The following is a 15,774-nucleotide window of genomic DNA, read 5'->3' as shown; positions in this document are numbered from 1 at the left end:
CTGATTCATCCAGTGAATGAAACAAGTGAAGTATTTATGAGTCATTGAATCATTAATTTAAATTTGTTTTATGTTCAGAAACATAAGAATTGTGATTTGAAACAAACAAAAAAAATTTGATTCTCAATTTATCTAGAATCATGCAGCACTAATTTCAGTTGATTATTCATGGGATATACAGGTCCTTCTAAAAAAATTAGCATATGTGATAAAGTTCATTATTTTCCATAATGTAATGATAAAAATTAAACTTTCATATATTATTAGATTCATTGCACACCAACTGAAATATGTCAGGTCTTTTATTGTTTTAATACTGATGATTTTGGCATACAGCTCATGAAAACCCAAAATTCCTCAAAAAATTTGCATATTTAATCCGACCAATAAAAGAAAAGTGTTTTTAATACAAAAAAAGTCAACCTTCAAATAATTATGTTCAGTTATGCACTCAATACTTGGACGGGAATTCTTTTGCAGAAATGACTGCTTCAATGCTGCGTGGCATGGAGGCGATCAGCCTGTGGCACTGCTGAGGTGTTATGGAGGCCCAGAATGCTTCGATAGCGGCCTTAAGCTCATCCAGAGTGTTGGGTCTTGCGTCTCTCAACTTTCTCTTCACAATATCCCACAGATTCTCTATGGGGTTCAGGTCAGGAGAGTTGGCAGGCCAATGGAGCACAGTAATACCATGGTCAGTAAACCATTTACCAGTGGTTTTGGCACTGTGAGCAGGTGCCAGGTCGTGCTGAAAAACGAAATCATCTCCATAAAGCTTTTCAGCAGATGGAAGCATGAAGTGCTCCAAAATCTCCTGATAGCTAGCTGCATTGACCCTGCCCTTGATAAAACACAGTGGACCAACACCAGCAGCTGACATGGCACCCCAGACCATCACTGACTGTGGGTACTTGACACTGGACTTCAGGCATTTTGGCATTTCCTTCTCCCCAGTCTTCCTCCAGACTCTGGCACCTTGATTTCCAAATGTCATGCAAAATTTGCTTTCATCCAAAAAAAAGTACTTTGGACCACTGAGCAACAGTGCAGTGCTACTTCTCTGTAGCCCGAAGTGGCTTGACCTGGGGAATGTGGCACCTGTAGCCCATTTCCTGCACACACCTGTGCACGGTGGCTCTGGATGTTTCTACTCCAGACTCAGTCCACTGCTTCCGCAGGTCACCCGAGGTCTGGAATCAGTCCTTCTCCACAATCTTCCTCAGGGTCCGGTCACCTCTTCTCGTTGTGCAGTGTTTTTTGCCACAATTTTTCCTTCCCACAGACTTCCCACTGAGGTGCCTTGATACAGCACTCTGGGAACAGCCTATTCGTTCAGAAGTTTCTTTCTGTGTCTTACCCGATCGCTTGGGGCTGTCAATGATGGCCTTCTGGACAGGGTCGGGTCGGCAGTCTTACCCATGATTGCGGTTTTGAGTAATGAACCAGGCTGGGAGTTTTTAAAGGCCTCAGGAATCTTTTGCAGGTGTTTAGAGTTAATTAGTTGATTCAGATGATTAGGTTAATAGCTCGTTTAGAGAACCTTTTCATGATATGCTATTTTTTTGAGATAGGAATTTTGGGTTTTCATGAGCTGTATGCCAAAATCATCAGTATTAACAATAAAAGATCTGAAATATTTTTATCATTACATTATGGAAAATAATTATTTTTTATCACATATGCTAGTTTTTTTAGAAGGACCTGTATAATTACAATAACATCAAAAAGTTGATTTATTTCACTAATTCCATTCAAAAGGTGAAACTTGTATATTATATTCATTCATTAAACACAGACTAATATAGTTCAAATGTTTATTTATTTTAATTTTGATTATAACTGACAACTCAGTTATTATAACTGGGAAAATCCCACATTCAGTAGCTCAGAAAATTTTAATATTACTTAACACCAATACAAAAAAAGGATTTTTAGAAATCTTGTACAACAACTAAACAAGTATGAACATGGAAATTATAAGCATGTACAACACTGAATAACTGCAGAAATGTGGCGTGGGATGGAGTCAATCAGTCTGTGGTACTGCTCAGGTTTTATAAGAGCCCAGGTTGCTCTGATAGCAGCCTTCAGCTCTTCTGCATTGGGTCTGGCAGATCGCATCTTCCTCTTCACAATGGGGTTAAGGTCAGGCGAGTTTATTTAAAATAGGGATACCATGGTCCTTAAACCAGGTACTGGTTGTTTGTGCAGTGTGTGCAGGTGCCAAGTCATGTTCGAAAATGAAATCTGCAACTCCATAAAGTTGGTCAGCAGCAGGAAGAATGAAGTGCTCTAAAACTTCCTGGTATATGCGTTGACCTTGGACCTCAGAAAACACAGCAGATGACATGGCACCCCAAACCATCATTAACTGTGGAAACTTTACACTAGACCTCAACCAACATGGATTGTGTGCCTCTCCTCTATTCCTCCAGACTCTGGGACCCTGATTTCCAAAGGAAATTTACCGTCATCAGAGAACATAATTTTGTCTTTAGCCCAGATGAGCCCTTTTTGTCTTTAGCCCAGGTGAGACACTTCTGACGCTGTCTGTTGTTTCAAGAGTAACAAAGCACCGCGACAATTGACCAGATTTTTCACTCTTACCTAGTGGGCTATAATAAAACTGGGGGCCACTACAGTATATTTAAGCCCTTTCTCTAATTCTCTACTGTCCTTTTGCTGCCTACTGTTTACCTTCCACTTCATTCACTCATTATCACACGTCTGTGCTATATGATGTCCATAAAATGGAGTCATTCCATCTCGACTGCATGGCTAAAGCTCAACAGGGCAGACCTTCATGCTGAGTTGACTTTAATGACTTTTTAATAGGTCTCTCCATTTTAACGATGCAGTACAACAGCTCCAGTCATTTTATTGGAATGATGAATAATTGAGAGGAGACTAACATTAATTTAATTTACTGCACATGCTTCCCATCTTTAAAAGACCAAGACAGCATCGCAAGAGGCAAAGAATGAGAGAGGGAAGGGGTGCGTTCATTATGTCGGAAAAAGGCTGGGGTGATTTATGATAGCAGCATTGTTGTTTTCCCTTATCTCTAATTAGACGCTTTTGTCGTGCTAACTGATTTCAGTGTCAAAGCAACAAGACATGGTTAACAAGACAGGCCGCCTTGTTCCTCATCATTCATCATTCTCAAAAGAGTCACTCGAGTCAAAACGTCCAATCATTTCCTGACACCCAATGTGCTTAATTAGCCTCAGAGTCACCTGGAGGGACTGGCATGATTTCCTCCATGGATATATGTCGCTCAAAGACAGCTAGCATTCATTTCTCCTCATATGTGTGTTGCTGAGGGTTTGAAGCATGTGTGTGCCATCAAAGACAAACTTTACAGAGTGCTTAAAACTCCATACCATACTACAGGAATAATAAACTGGTTTTTGTTTGGCACTACTGCCCTCTACAGGCTGTATGATAAAGCAAATTCACTTAGCTGGAGTTCAGGAAAAACGTGACTAGGTTCAACTGACCGTAGGTTGTATTGTGAGAGTTAATGTCCTCATCAAGGACCTCAAATGCCCTAGTTTGCTGCCCTACACCTGTCATTTCACCTCTTACCTGTAAAACTCTCTCTCGCCCTCTCTCTCTCTCTCCTCCTTCCTTTCCCTGTGTGTATAAAAATGGTTCATGTCACACAAGGCAGTAAGAGTTGAATTGGTATTGTAGTCATGGCATCCATTCTCTCCCTCTCATCTGTTCTGTTGGCTCTAAAGCTCTGCTCAGGTAAGATAGATCATCTATCTATCTATCTATCTATCTATCTATCTATCTATCTATCTATATCTTTCTGGTTGGCTAGTTGTCTCTGTCACTGAACACAGTTGACTGAATGATGACTGATATATGAGAAACAGAGTGAACTTTGGGCTGACAAAATACTACTAAATTACATTTTTCATAGAAATAAGATACATTTTCTTTTAAAATAAGGTAAATATTTTTTTGATCATGGTTTTAGAATCAAATTTAAAAATGCAATATTCAGTAGGCCTGACTTCTATTGAGTATACCATTACTGTATTATTTATAAGATTATTTGAATAGTTATTTTATACAATTATTTGAAATTTAAAATAAAATAATGTACAACAACAGTTTAAAATCTACAGTCTGCAAAGCTTTGTGTGCGCCCATATTCATCACATAGACCTGTCTGCACGCAACAATGAACACACAGCAATGATGTCCCATTAATGGACAAATGTGAAACACTCATAGCTGCTATGAGTTCACACACTGTCTAAATTAACCGGAACGTTACTTATTCTACTTCTTAAAACGTGTGTTATTAATTACAAAATGTTATTAAGATACAGCTGGTGTATAATTATAGCTGTATACATTAATAAATTAAAACAACAACCTAAAACATCAACTTGATATCCACAATAATGCGGTGTAGCCTATAATATCACCGTTTTATCTACAGTCCAATAGTCGGAGACCAATATAACTTTTTTTGTTGTTTTTTGTCTTACTGCTGCATCTGTTGTTTTCTATAAAAAAAAATGAAATAATAATATTTCAAAATCTAAGGCTGTGTCAGTGAATAAGGAGTAAGTTACAGAGAGCATTTTCTTTTAGTAACGTTAGCCTACCTACCTGTAGCACCAACAACTCCATCCCTTCACCGTCTTCTAGCAAGTAAACAGACTTTCCCAATGAGTGAATAAACGGTTAGCAGTAAAAGTGAAAGAGGGTGGCAAGTTTGTCTGCTAAGAAAAACTCAGCAGTTATGCCGCGTTTTTCCAACTACCCGTGAAAGTGCACTGGAACGGCATTCAACGCCCGTGACTTCCCAACCGTGGCGTGTAGCCTACTGACTCTACTCGGCTCGTACTAGATCTGACGTCACATAGCCCGCAAAACAACAATCAATGGCTAGCCCCTACAATGCAGTGTTTATGGAAGTCGTAGCCTACGTAAAATAAAAGGTAGCTATAACAGCTTCTCTTGCCTTAGCTAAATAATTACGCGCCGTTTTTTCTACTCAGTTTCCCTCAAATAAACAATGAGTAAGCACTTTTATAGAAATTATTGTAAATGAGCATAAGCCCCACATGGTCCGCCATGCTTTATTTACCTTTATTTATTTATCTACCTAAGTTAGGAATTAATACCTGCAAATAATTACATCAGGCTACTTAAGAAATACGACATGTTTTTTTTTATTATAATGATCCATAAACAAAAGGGTCAAAGTTCATTTACTAATTTACATTTGGGGTTATATAAAAAGATATGATCCTAGGCTGTTTAAAATAAAATAACTTAGGCCTATTTTTAAAACAAATCCGTATAGCTAAATAAGCCTTATAGGCTAATGAAAGTTCACTGACTGAAAGCAGTTGACTTGAGATTGCTTAACCAATCTCAACCTTGCTTAAAAATTGTTGCAAATGTTTGTATTGTTGTTGGCACGTAACAATAATCAGCAGTTCCTATGCATAAACACCTCCACCAACTGTCTGGTAGAATTTTAGTCGAATCACAGCCTCTCCTTCTCCTGCTCCTTGTCCTTTGAGTGGACACGCATTCTTGAACTCTAAAATAGTTAATTCCGTTGTGTCTGGTCTACCCGCTCACTTTGTTTTGAACTTGATATATCAAACAACATTGCATACACTTGAATTATCCTTTCCACGAAATTGCAAAAACAGGGATGTTAGAATTATTTGAAAAGTGGTGGTAATTCATTAAGATATGGGAAGGGCTTTTGATAATTATGACCCACAAGTAGGCAGAACTCCAAACTGTACTATAAAGTGTGCATTTTTTAGAATGTTTTGGTACTTTTAAACACAATTCCAGATAAAATTAGATCAATGTTGTGTGTAAAACAAGGGGCCTCAATATGATGCTTGCACATATCAAGTTCAAGTTGCAATGTTTTGCACATTTACTCTGACTGTCAGTCATTTTGCTTTGTCACTGGTTAATCTAGCCTGTAGCGCGGTGCATCTTGGGTTATTGAATCCAGACAAGTTATTTTTTAACATAGGGTCACATTGTGCATATCATTTATATCGTCTGACCTCTTCAAAGTTCACCGTCTCCTTATGATTTCACATGCTTGTACTTACAGGACAGATGCAGATATAATACATATATAATACATGTATAATAACCCCCCCCCCCCCCCCCCCCAAAAAAAGTAATTATTTTCTCATGTCGTTGTAAACCTGTATGACTTCTTCTGTGGACTGGAGAATATTATTAAACAAACAAAAAAGTCAATTGGGTTCTAACATTGGTCCCTGTTGACTTTCATTAAATGAAGGAAAAAAAAGCTGAAATGTTAACAAATAAATAAATAATAATATCTTCTTTTGTGTCTCATAAAGAAAGTCATTCAGGTTTGCAGCCACTTCTAGGTGAGTAAATGATACTAGAATGTTCCTTTTTGTGCAAACTAAGCTGAATGGGATGAAAGTGCACAGGTACAGGACTGTGGGTAATATGAGAACACTTAAGGTGCCCTTGCATTCAAGCACATGTTCTGCACTCAATCAAACCTGGTGATCAGGAAGGGGACTCAGTTAGATGGGTCACTGATTATCAGGAAAAACTTTGTGAATCAAAGCATGGCTTTATATGGCTGTAAAATAAACACATTTGTTAGTTAATGACCACCATTATAACTGGTGCTTAAGACCGCTCTGAACCTTGGAGTCACAGATCTAAATACTTTCCAATAGTGGTTCTTTCATGAAGCCAGTTGCATCAGGTTGTTTTCTCTGTTCCAGGCGAGTGGTGCTACCAGAGCCAGTCTTGTCATACCAAATGTAGAGGTAAGAACCAGGACTCAACCTCTCAAGTTTTTGCATTGTCATCACTAAAGCAAAGTCCTTGTTCACAGTTTCTTATACAGATGAATGTATACCTTGAGAACAATGTGTTTTCCATTTGTCATCCAGGACCTTCAGAGTGGAAAATTGATTTTCCTACATGTGGATGTAAGAGTCAATCACCCATCAATATCATCACACGCAAAGTGAAGCATGACCCGAAACTCACCAGTTTTATCTTCGATGGCCACGAGAACCCTTTCAATATGAGTGTGGAAAATCATGGACAATCAGGTAGATGGAAATTAACTTTAAAAGCATAGTTCACCTAAAGCTTGGTTTGTTCTTTGATGGTTCGTTATGTCTAGGCCGAAACGAACCATCATCTCCACGTGTATGTGTACGCCATGAGATTTTGCCAGCTTGATCTCACAGAATAAATATTTATAACCTAATTTTATATTTTGGAGCAACTACTCCTACCCTAAACCTACCAACTCCCAACAATATAAAACATGTAACAGGCAAATAAATATACAGTCACATGTATTTATTGCAAAAACGGACCAAAAAACAGTATAAAAGTATGAACTCATGTTGCATTCCAAGTCTTCTGAAGTCATACGATATCTTCATGTGAAGAACAGAGTTGATCTTAATGTTTTAGTCGCTGAAATGATGATCGCGCCCCTATGTGAACAGAACACACACTCATTCATATTTCTCATTCAAATGATACACACGACTCTTTAGAATGACGCGATCACTCACGAGACAAACGCGAGCCAATGGCATTTTACAATCAAAGCTGACGTAATGACGCAATTGGTCACGAGACACACGACAGCCAGTGCTGTCAAAGCTGAAGTGACGTTTCTTCCAGCGGCTATATTTGAAATTTATTATTAATGTTTGGCGGATGGACTCGACTGATCGCTTTTGGGGATTTTTTTCACACAAATCCGTTTGGCCTCAGAACACTTGGGATATTTTTACTTTGTGAATAAATTGTGCCTGCAGTCGTATCTGCCTGTTATATCCTGTTTTTATAATACACAAATGGGTAGGTTTAGGGTAAGAGTTTGAGTTACACGTTCAAAATGTGTCTGAATATATGTGTGTGTGTGCGTGCGACATGTGCGTGCGTGTGTGTGTGTGCGTGCGTGTGTCCACAAGGTAAATGGATTTATACTAAATTATGTTTTTTTGAAAATGTAAAAATGCAGAATGTTTCTTGTGATGGGTAGGTTTAGGGGCTGTGTGTGTGTGTGATGGGTAGGTTAAGGGGTAGGGGCAGTGTAGGGGGTAGAATGAAATGGCGTTGATAAACATGCTAAAAAGCGATTATGTGTCTTGATAGCACGCCAAAATGGCATACGAATTGGCGTGTCATACATGCACCATTTCATGAGATCAGCCTGTGATATCTATCTATGACTTTAAATGGAGGGACAGAAATCTAATTTATCTTTCAAAGATGCATAAAAGTCTTATTGGCATGGAACAACGTGAAGGTATGGAAAAAGTTTAGTGGATGAACTATTTTTTTAAATGTGAACATGAATCTGAACTTACGATATAGTCTTTTCTTCCCTATTGTGACATATCCGAGTAAAACAGCTTCTCAAACAAGAAAAATAATGTGTGGTGGGACTTGATTTTTTCTCTCGGGAATTGATTGGATGGTTGTGGTTTGCTATTGCTGTGATCTGACAGGTTGTCTCGCCCTCGACATCAGAGAAGAGATGTCGCTGCAAGAAGGAGGGGAAGTTATTTTGAATAAAGATTATGAGGGCACAAAAATACGGATTTGTACAGAATGTCACATGTATGTTCTGTTTTTGGTTGTGTCTGTTTCTGTTTGCAGTTAGTTTGTCATGCTTCTAGTTTGCTAATTAGTTATTTCATCCTAGTCCCCTCCTTGTTTGTTTTGAGTCCTTAGGTGTGTTTCATTAATTATCTCATCAGCTACTTGTTTTCCCCATATTTAAACCTTCCGTTTCAGTCTGTCCCATCTTGCATTGTTGTTGTTGTTGTTGTTGTTTGTTTAATGTCAGGTTGCTCGTTGATTTTGTTTCTTTATCCTGTGCATCCCTGCAAGTTTCTGAGTTTAGATTAGAAAAGAAAGATTAAAGAATATTTTAATGATCCCCACGTGAGCTATCGACCACAGCCAACTGTGACATAATGCCAGACTTATACTGCGGGTAAGTATTTGACAAGCACAGCCAATACAAATGGTCACCGTGTCTCCAAGTCCAAGGAGTCACAATATTTCCATTGAATGCAAATCCTGAGTCAGTTCCTGAGTATGAAGTTCCTGAGTTTGTTCCAGTAAGAAAAATTCCTGCTCCAAGAATTATAGCATTGCCAATGCAAGTAGTCATAATGATTCCATTGATTGGTATCCCCAAGTCCTTTCAATTGAGAACATTTCCTGAGTTGTTTCAGTTAGAGGAATTCCTGAGCCCACACCAAATTCCAGAGTCTGTTCCAGTGAGAAAATTCCCCCAGTCTGTTCCAGTGTGAGAACTTCCCCAATCAATTCCAGTGAGTAAAATTCTGCAGTCCAATCCAGTGAGTGAAATTCCAGAGCCTGCCCTTTCTGTCTGCCATGGTAGGATCGAAGAGATGGTCCTCACCATTTATATTGCTGCTATTATGTGTGTTTGGGCCACACACAGCCACTCCAGCCCCTGACCAGAGTCCAGTGTCGACTCCAGCGGACAAGGGTTTCCTACCCGTCCACGGCTACAGTGGCCGCCCCCAGACCCGCCTGCTCTCCCAGACACGGCAAATAAGGCAATCCCAGATTTGTCGGCTCTCGCAGACAAGGACACAGAGGCCAATCTTTCCTAGCTACCTGAACTGCCTGCACCTGGTTTCCTGTAACATTTTTACTGCCCTGGAAACATACTCTCCAGCCTAAAACACCCCAGCCTCCAGGTTGTCCACCCTGTTGGACTTATATGGTGTGAGGACATGCCTTCTAGGGAGGGGGTGTAATGTCACATTCATTTTTCATTGTGTTTTGTTTCTGTTTGCAGTTAGTTTGTCATTGCTTCTAGTTTCTTTTAGTTCTGTGTTTATCTCATAAGCTACTTGTTTGCCCACATGTATTTAAACCCTCAGATTCAGTCTGTCCTGTCTTGCATGTTGTTTTTGTTGTTGTTTGTTTAACGTCATGTTGTTAGTCGGTTGTGTTTCTTTCTCGTGTGTATCATTTTAAAGACTGTTTCAATGATCCCTTGTCTTTGTGAGCTATCTATCACAGCCAACCATGATCATTTATAATACATACTGCAATATTCCATTAAAAAAACAAGAATTGTCGATTTTCATTTCATGGTGACTTTAAGTTCACTTAAAATTCCATTAAGTTGAGTTCAAATGAATTTTAAATGTTGCAATCGTAGAGCTAAGTATAATATGCTCTATGCTTCTTCCCAGCTCACTTTACACTCCCTCAATCTGTGCGGCTCCGTGGTGGGGGTCTATCAGCCACATACAAGGCCGTTCAGTTCCACCTGCACTGGGGAGAGGATGACGGCAAGGGCTCAGAGCACTCTGTGGATGGGGAGCGTTATCCCATGGAGGTGAAAGTCCATGTCTCAGTAAAGGATATAAGGAGGATTAAATGCAAACAAAGCCTAATATTTTCTTCAAGTTAATTTATGATGGGTATTAATGATGCAATTTGTCTCCCAGCTCCATATTATTCACATAAAAGATAAGTATGACAACATGACAGAGGCTGTAAAAGACGCTACGGGGGTGGCAGCACTTGCCTTCTTTTTTGAGGTACTTATCTCATAATTATACCAATTAAAATAAATAGAATTTTTTGTTTGGAAATCATCTGAACATACGCTGTTAAAGGGATAGTTCACTCAGTTCACTTATTTTATTATCATTGAGATATTATTATAGTTTTGTTCATATTTTGAATTATTTTTTATTATATTTTGTTTTCATTTTAATATTAGTATTTTTTTAGTCATTTTGTGTCGTTGTCATCTTAAAGGGTTAGTTCACCCAAGTTTTTCTGTCAAAAATTGTTTTAAACTAATGTCGTTCGACACCCGTAAGACCTCTGTTCATCTTCGGAACACAGTTTAAGATATTTTATATTTAGTCCGAGAGCTTTCTGTTCCTCCATTGAATGTATGTACTGTCCCTTTCCAGAAAGGTAATAAAAACATCATCAAAGTAGTCCATATGTGACATCAGTTACCGTATTTTCCGGACTATAAGTCGCACTTTTTTCATAGTTTGGCTGGCCCTGCGACTTATAGTCAGGTGCGACTTATACATCAAATTTAGTTCATACTGACTGACAAGAATAAACATATAGCCGTGAGAGGGCGCTCTATGCTGCTCCTGTAGCCTACCCCTGAAAAAAATAACTGAAAACAGAAAAAAACTTAAAGACAACTTAGAAAGACTGAACACAAACAAAATGCCCCCATAAAGAAAATCTTATTCTGCAAATTACAAACTGCATGTAGTAAAATATGCAGCCGAGAACGATTCACACTGCTACAGCATAGTCTTGTGTGGCTGAGCCTCTCCCGGCAGAGAGTTCAAGCATCTGTGGACTCGTTCCTTCAGCTTTGGCCATCTTGCTTACAGTCCGCGATTAGCTTTCTTTGTTTTCTTCATTACAGTTAAAGTAACGTCTGCTTTTCGCCAGTCCCTCATAAGTTTTTCACATACTTCAAACTTTCTTTCTTCTGCTCGGTTATGCACAGTGAGCGGGCACGAGCGGGTGCATGCATGCGCGTGGGCTCCCGCTCTGCTTCTGCCCTATAATGCGACTTATAGTCCAGTGCGACTTATGTTTTTTTGATACTCAAGAGCGAATTATAGTCCGGAAAATACGGTAGTTAATTAGAATCTCATGAAGCATTGAAAATACATTTTGGTCCAAAAATAACAAAGACTTTATTCAGCATTGTCTTCTCTCTTCCGTGTTTGTTTTCAATCTGCAAACAAAGATTTGAACAATATATCTATGGGCAGTATTTTCATTTGTATTTTGCAGGTGTGGAAAAAATAAAATGTAGTTTGTAACAAAATATTTTGAGGGAGTGTATTTGAGTATTTCAAATACTTAAATACTTAAGAAAAAAAAATCACCATATGCTTATCACCATAGTAAATGATTTTTGCCATATTTTCGGTCTGATATTGCAAATGGCAATGTCCAGGTTAGATGCACGAAAATCATGTGACACCATAACAGCTCTGGACCGGGTCTCTTCAAGAAGTGAACAAGTTTTGGACACAGGAGAAGAAGTGGTGTAGCCTGACAAGCCAAACCCACATCAAGAAGATATTGGGTCTGGAAACTCACCATAGAGACAGAGTGTATTTAGGCCACGCCCACACGGCTCTCCATTGACTTTGCATTGCTTGAAGCTGCCTCCTTGTCATTTCGAACTCATTACAAAAAACAGAACAATGTCTATAAAAACGAGCGTTTAAGGAGACAAAAATGGATACAGGCAATAAGACGTGAAACTTCAGCAGAAAAAAATGTAAATTTTCGGATCCTGACACTCAGTATGCCTACTTGTGCAGTAAACATTTTGTAAAATATGCAAATTGTCAGTTTTATATATTATATATATCATGCCACTGATTACTTTCCCCTACAGTGGGGGTAGTTCTAAGTGTAATATAACGTTAGGCTCTGTCTCTATTGCATGTATGACCTTTAGGGGTGACCCCGAATAGTCGAAGATTCGATACATCGATATGCGGAGCCGGATTCGACCACCGATCTCACAGTCGAATCTTCGCAGGTGTAAAACAGGCGCGGCGCTGTGCTTCATGTCCGGTGTGCGATCCCTTTTAGGGCGCTGAGTTTCGCACTGCGAAGCGAAGCCCAGCGGCGCACCTTTAAAATTTGAACGCATTCAATGAGTGTACACACACCGATGGCGGCCTTCAGTGCCTGTCTACGGCGAGGCAGGAAGTTGTTTAAAATCCTGCCGCGCCACAGAGCGCCAATTTAAGGTTTTATATTAAATTTATATTTCCCTCAAATCATCCATGTATACTGATTTCACCCTGTGCTACAAGATTGTGGAGCTCTTCTGTCAGAAGTCGATTCAAAATTGAGCTTGCGCGTATATAATGTGCGCGTCTGGTTTGAGATCCTGAGACACAGCGCTGATCTTCGCATCCGGTGTGCAGTGTGCCTTTAGGCACAATCGCCTTAGGAACGTGCATGTAAATGCACTCAGTGCTCTTTTCGTCTCTAGGTAGGTAACTTTTTTTAGATTGATTAGGTTAGTTTATTAGTAGACTAGTGTCGTGCCCCCCCCCCCCCCCCAACCCATTCACACACACATAGATGATTCGACTATCGGTCGACCATAGAAAGATTCGACAATTTTGATTCGAATGTGTAAATCCTTAGTCGAGGACACCCCTACTTTAAACGCTGTTTTTTTGGGGTCAACAGCTTATAAAAATTTCTGGGTTTTTGGTTCTGTTTTCTTTAGCTTGTTTTCTGTACATATCAGCTTTTAGACATTGTTCGTTTTTTGTTTGAGTCAGAAATAACAAGGAGGCAGCCTCACGCAATAGAAAGTCAATGGAGATGGTTGTTTCCCCCCCCCCCCTGGTGGGTGTGGCTTTCAAATTATGACGCATGTCGCTCTGTCTCTATTGGATAGCACTACAACCGTCCAAAGCAACGAAGAAGGCGAAGCGGAGAGAAAACAGTGGAAGTGGTTTAAAGGGGGAAAAAAATCACACAAAAAATCATAGAAAATATCATAAATGTGATCTAGTGGTGATTAAGTATGTAAAATAATAATAATAATAATAAATATAATAATAAACTCTTTGCATAACTCTTTTCACTTTGCATAAAAGGTTATTAAAAATATAGGCTTCATAAATACTGCGCTGAAGCCATAGCCTTATGGACTACATTTATGACATTTTGTGTTGCATTTTTATCATTTGGGACTTGACAGCCCCCTTCCTCACAATTCACTCTGTAGCCATTTTGGGTGAAACATCCCTTAATGAACCATGCCGATAATAACTAATAAAACACAGACTTTTGTCATCCCCCTTTAGAAGTCTTTAGAGAACAACAAAAATCTTGACAGAATTATAGAGGCTCTAGGAAAAGTCCGACATGAAGGTGAGTACCTTTAAGAAAGACTGCATAATCTTTTTTTTTTGGAACTCAATTTCTCATTTAATTAGTTTATCTATTTAACATGTTTTGTTTGTCTGCATTTTTTGTTCTACATTATGCAAAATCAAAAGGGAACAGCAGTGAAATTGAAAACTTTAGACTGACTGACATCGTTCCTCAAGCCAATACACTGAGCTACTTTCGGTACTCTGGTTCCTTGACCACACCAGGATGTGAACAGGCCGTTGTGTGGACGGTTTTCCATCAGACTCTGCCCATAAGCGATACTCAGGTACAGAAAGACTTTTTTAAATTAACCAGACTGAGATCTATAGATGTTAGTCATTTAACTAGAATCACCAATATCTCAAGACATACTTAGAGATATTAATTAAGTACATATTTATGGAAAGGTTACGTTCACTAGTGGCAGATTTGAATTCAAATGTACTGACCCCTTTCTCCTCTTTTTCTACTTTAGCTGACGTCGATGTATAAACAGCTGCTATTCGCAACAGAAAATCCAATGACTGGAATATTCCGTCCTGTGCAGAAACTGAATGAACGAGTTGTTTACACATCTGTGCCATCTCACAGTCTGTGTGTCCTGCCCAATCTAATCTCCCTGTTTATGTGCCTTTTCTGTGTTTTGGACAGCAAAGGTGTTTTCACCAACTGGTAGAGAAGACACCTCTTTTAACACAGGATGTTCTTAAACTTCTACAAAGTACAGTTAATCGATCTTTCAAGCACTGAACTGAAGTTACTGGAATGGATCATTGCCACCATGCTATGGCTGTGAATCCTGACATTATTATTTTGTTATTATTTGTTCACAAATAATAATTGTCTCAATGTTACCTCTTTTTATTGTCTACTTTCGTTCTTCTTTTGACATGGCAGCTTTACCTGACTTTCTGTTTTCCATGACTTGATTGCTCATGATTACTGCATTTAAAGTTTTTTAAAGGGGGATTTTCAATTGTCATTGTGCAAATATATAAAACGGTATATATAGTATAAATGTCTACAAAATACTAAACAAAACCACTTGGGATCTGTTGTTTGAAGCTTTCTGAACCTCCACTAAGATTAAAGGGATAGTTCACCCACAAATAAAATTACCCCATCATTTACTCACCCTCAAGCCATTCTAGGTGTATATGACAGTCTTCTTTCAGATGAATGCAATCGGAGTTATATTAAAAAATATCATGGCTCTTCCAAGCTTTATAATAGCAGTGAATGGCAGCCCAAAATTTGAAGCTCAAACAAGTGCATCCATCATTATAAAAGTAATCCATAGTGCTCTGGGGAGTTAACAAAGGCCTTCTGAAGCAAATCGATGCAAAATATCCAGATTTAAAACTTTATAAAGTAAAATATTTAGCTTCCTGCAGATGGCCTTCCGCCTCACGCAGAAATTAACACCTCTCACAGTTCTAAGCGCTTACGCTACGTCCGACGTCATAGTTACGCCAGTCACAGTCATGTGGAAGCTAGATATTTTACTTTATTAGATATTTTACTATCCCTTTAATTTACTATGTAACTTTCAATGACTTTGTATTACTTATATTATAATAAGATATTCCAAGCTTGGAAATGCCAATTTGTACAATTCTGAAATGTTTCTGGAAAACCCTGGAAAATTAGAGTTTCAAACAGCTATGATTTGATGATTAAACTTGAGGTCAAACTATAATTGTGCACATATGCAGGGCATGTGGAGTGTAAGTTGTACATTATATAAGTTTCCAAAGATGTTAATAAAAGACATGAAGTGACTGACAC

General features: G+C 38.7%; 1 protein-coding gene across 1 annotated transcript; it reads left to right on the top strand.

The window, feature by feature from the left end:
• Window positions 1-3,572: 3,572 nt before the first annotated feature.
• On the top strand, window positions 3,573-15,768 carry ca4c (carbonic anhydrase IV c). The gene is given in 9 exon segments (XM_067424043.1): window positions 3,573-3,753; window positions 6,777-6,821; window positions 6,948-7,112; window positions 10,269-10,414; window positions 10,527-10,619; window positions 13,917-13,983; window positions 14,112-14,272; window positions 14,462-14,627; window positions 14,630-15,768. Coding segments are annotated over 9 exon segments (1,005 nt in total). The 5' UTR covers window positions 3,573-3,698; the 3' UTR covers window positions 14,737-15,768.
• The last annotated feature ends 6 nt before the right edge of the window (window positions 15,769-15,774 follow it).

Source organism: Pseudorasbora parva, chromosome 18, assembly GCF_024679245.1.
Source record: "Pseudorasbora parva isolate DD20220531a chromosome 18, ASM2467924v1, whole genome shotgun sequence".
Lineage (NCBI taxonomy): Eukaryota > Metazoa > Chordata > Actinopteri > Cypriniformes > Gobionidae > Pseudorasbora > Pseudorasbora parva.
The sequence above is the reverse complement of the archived record's forward strand: the minus strand, read 5'-3'. Positions and strand labels throughout refer to the sequence as shown.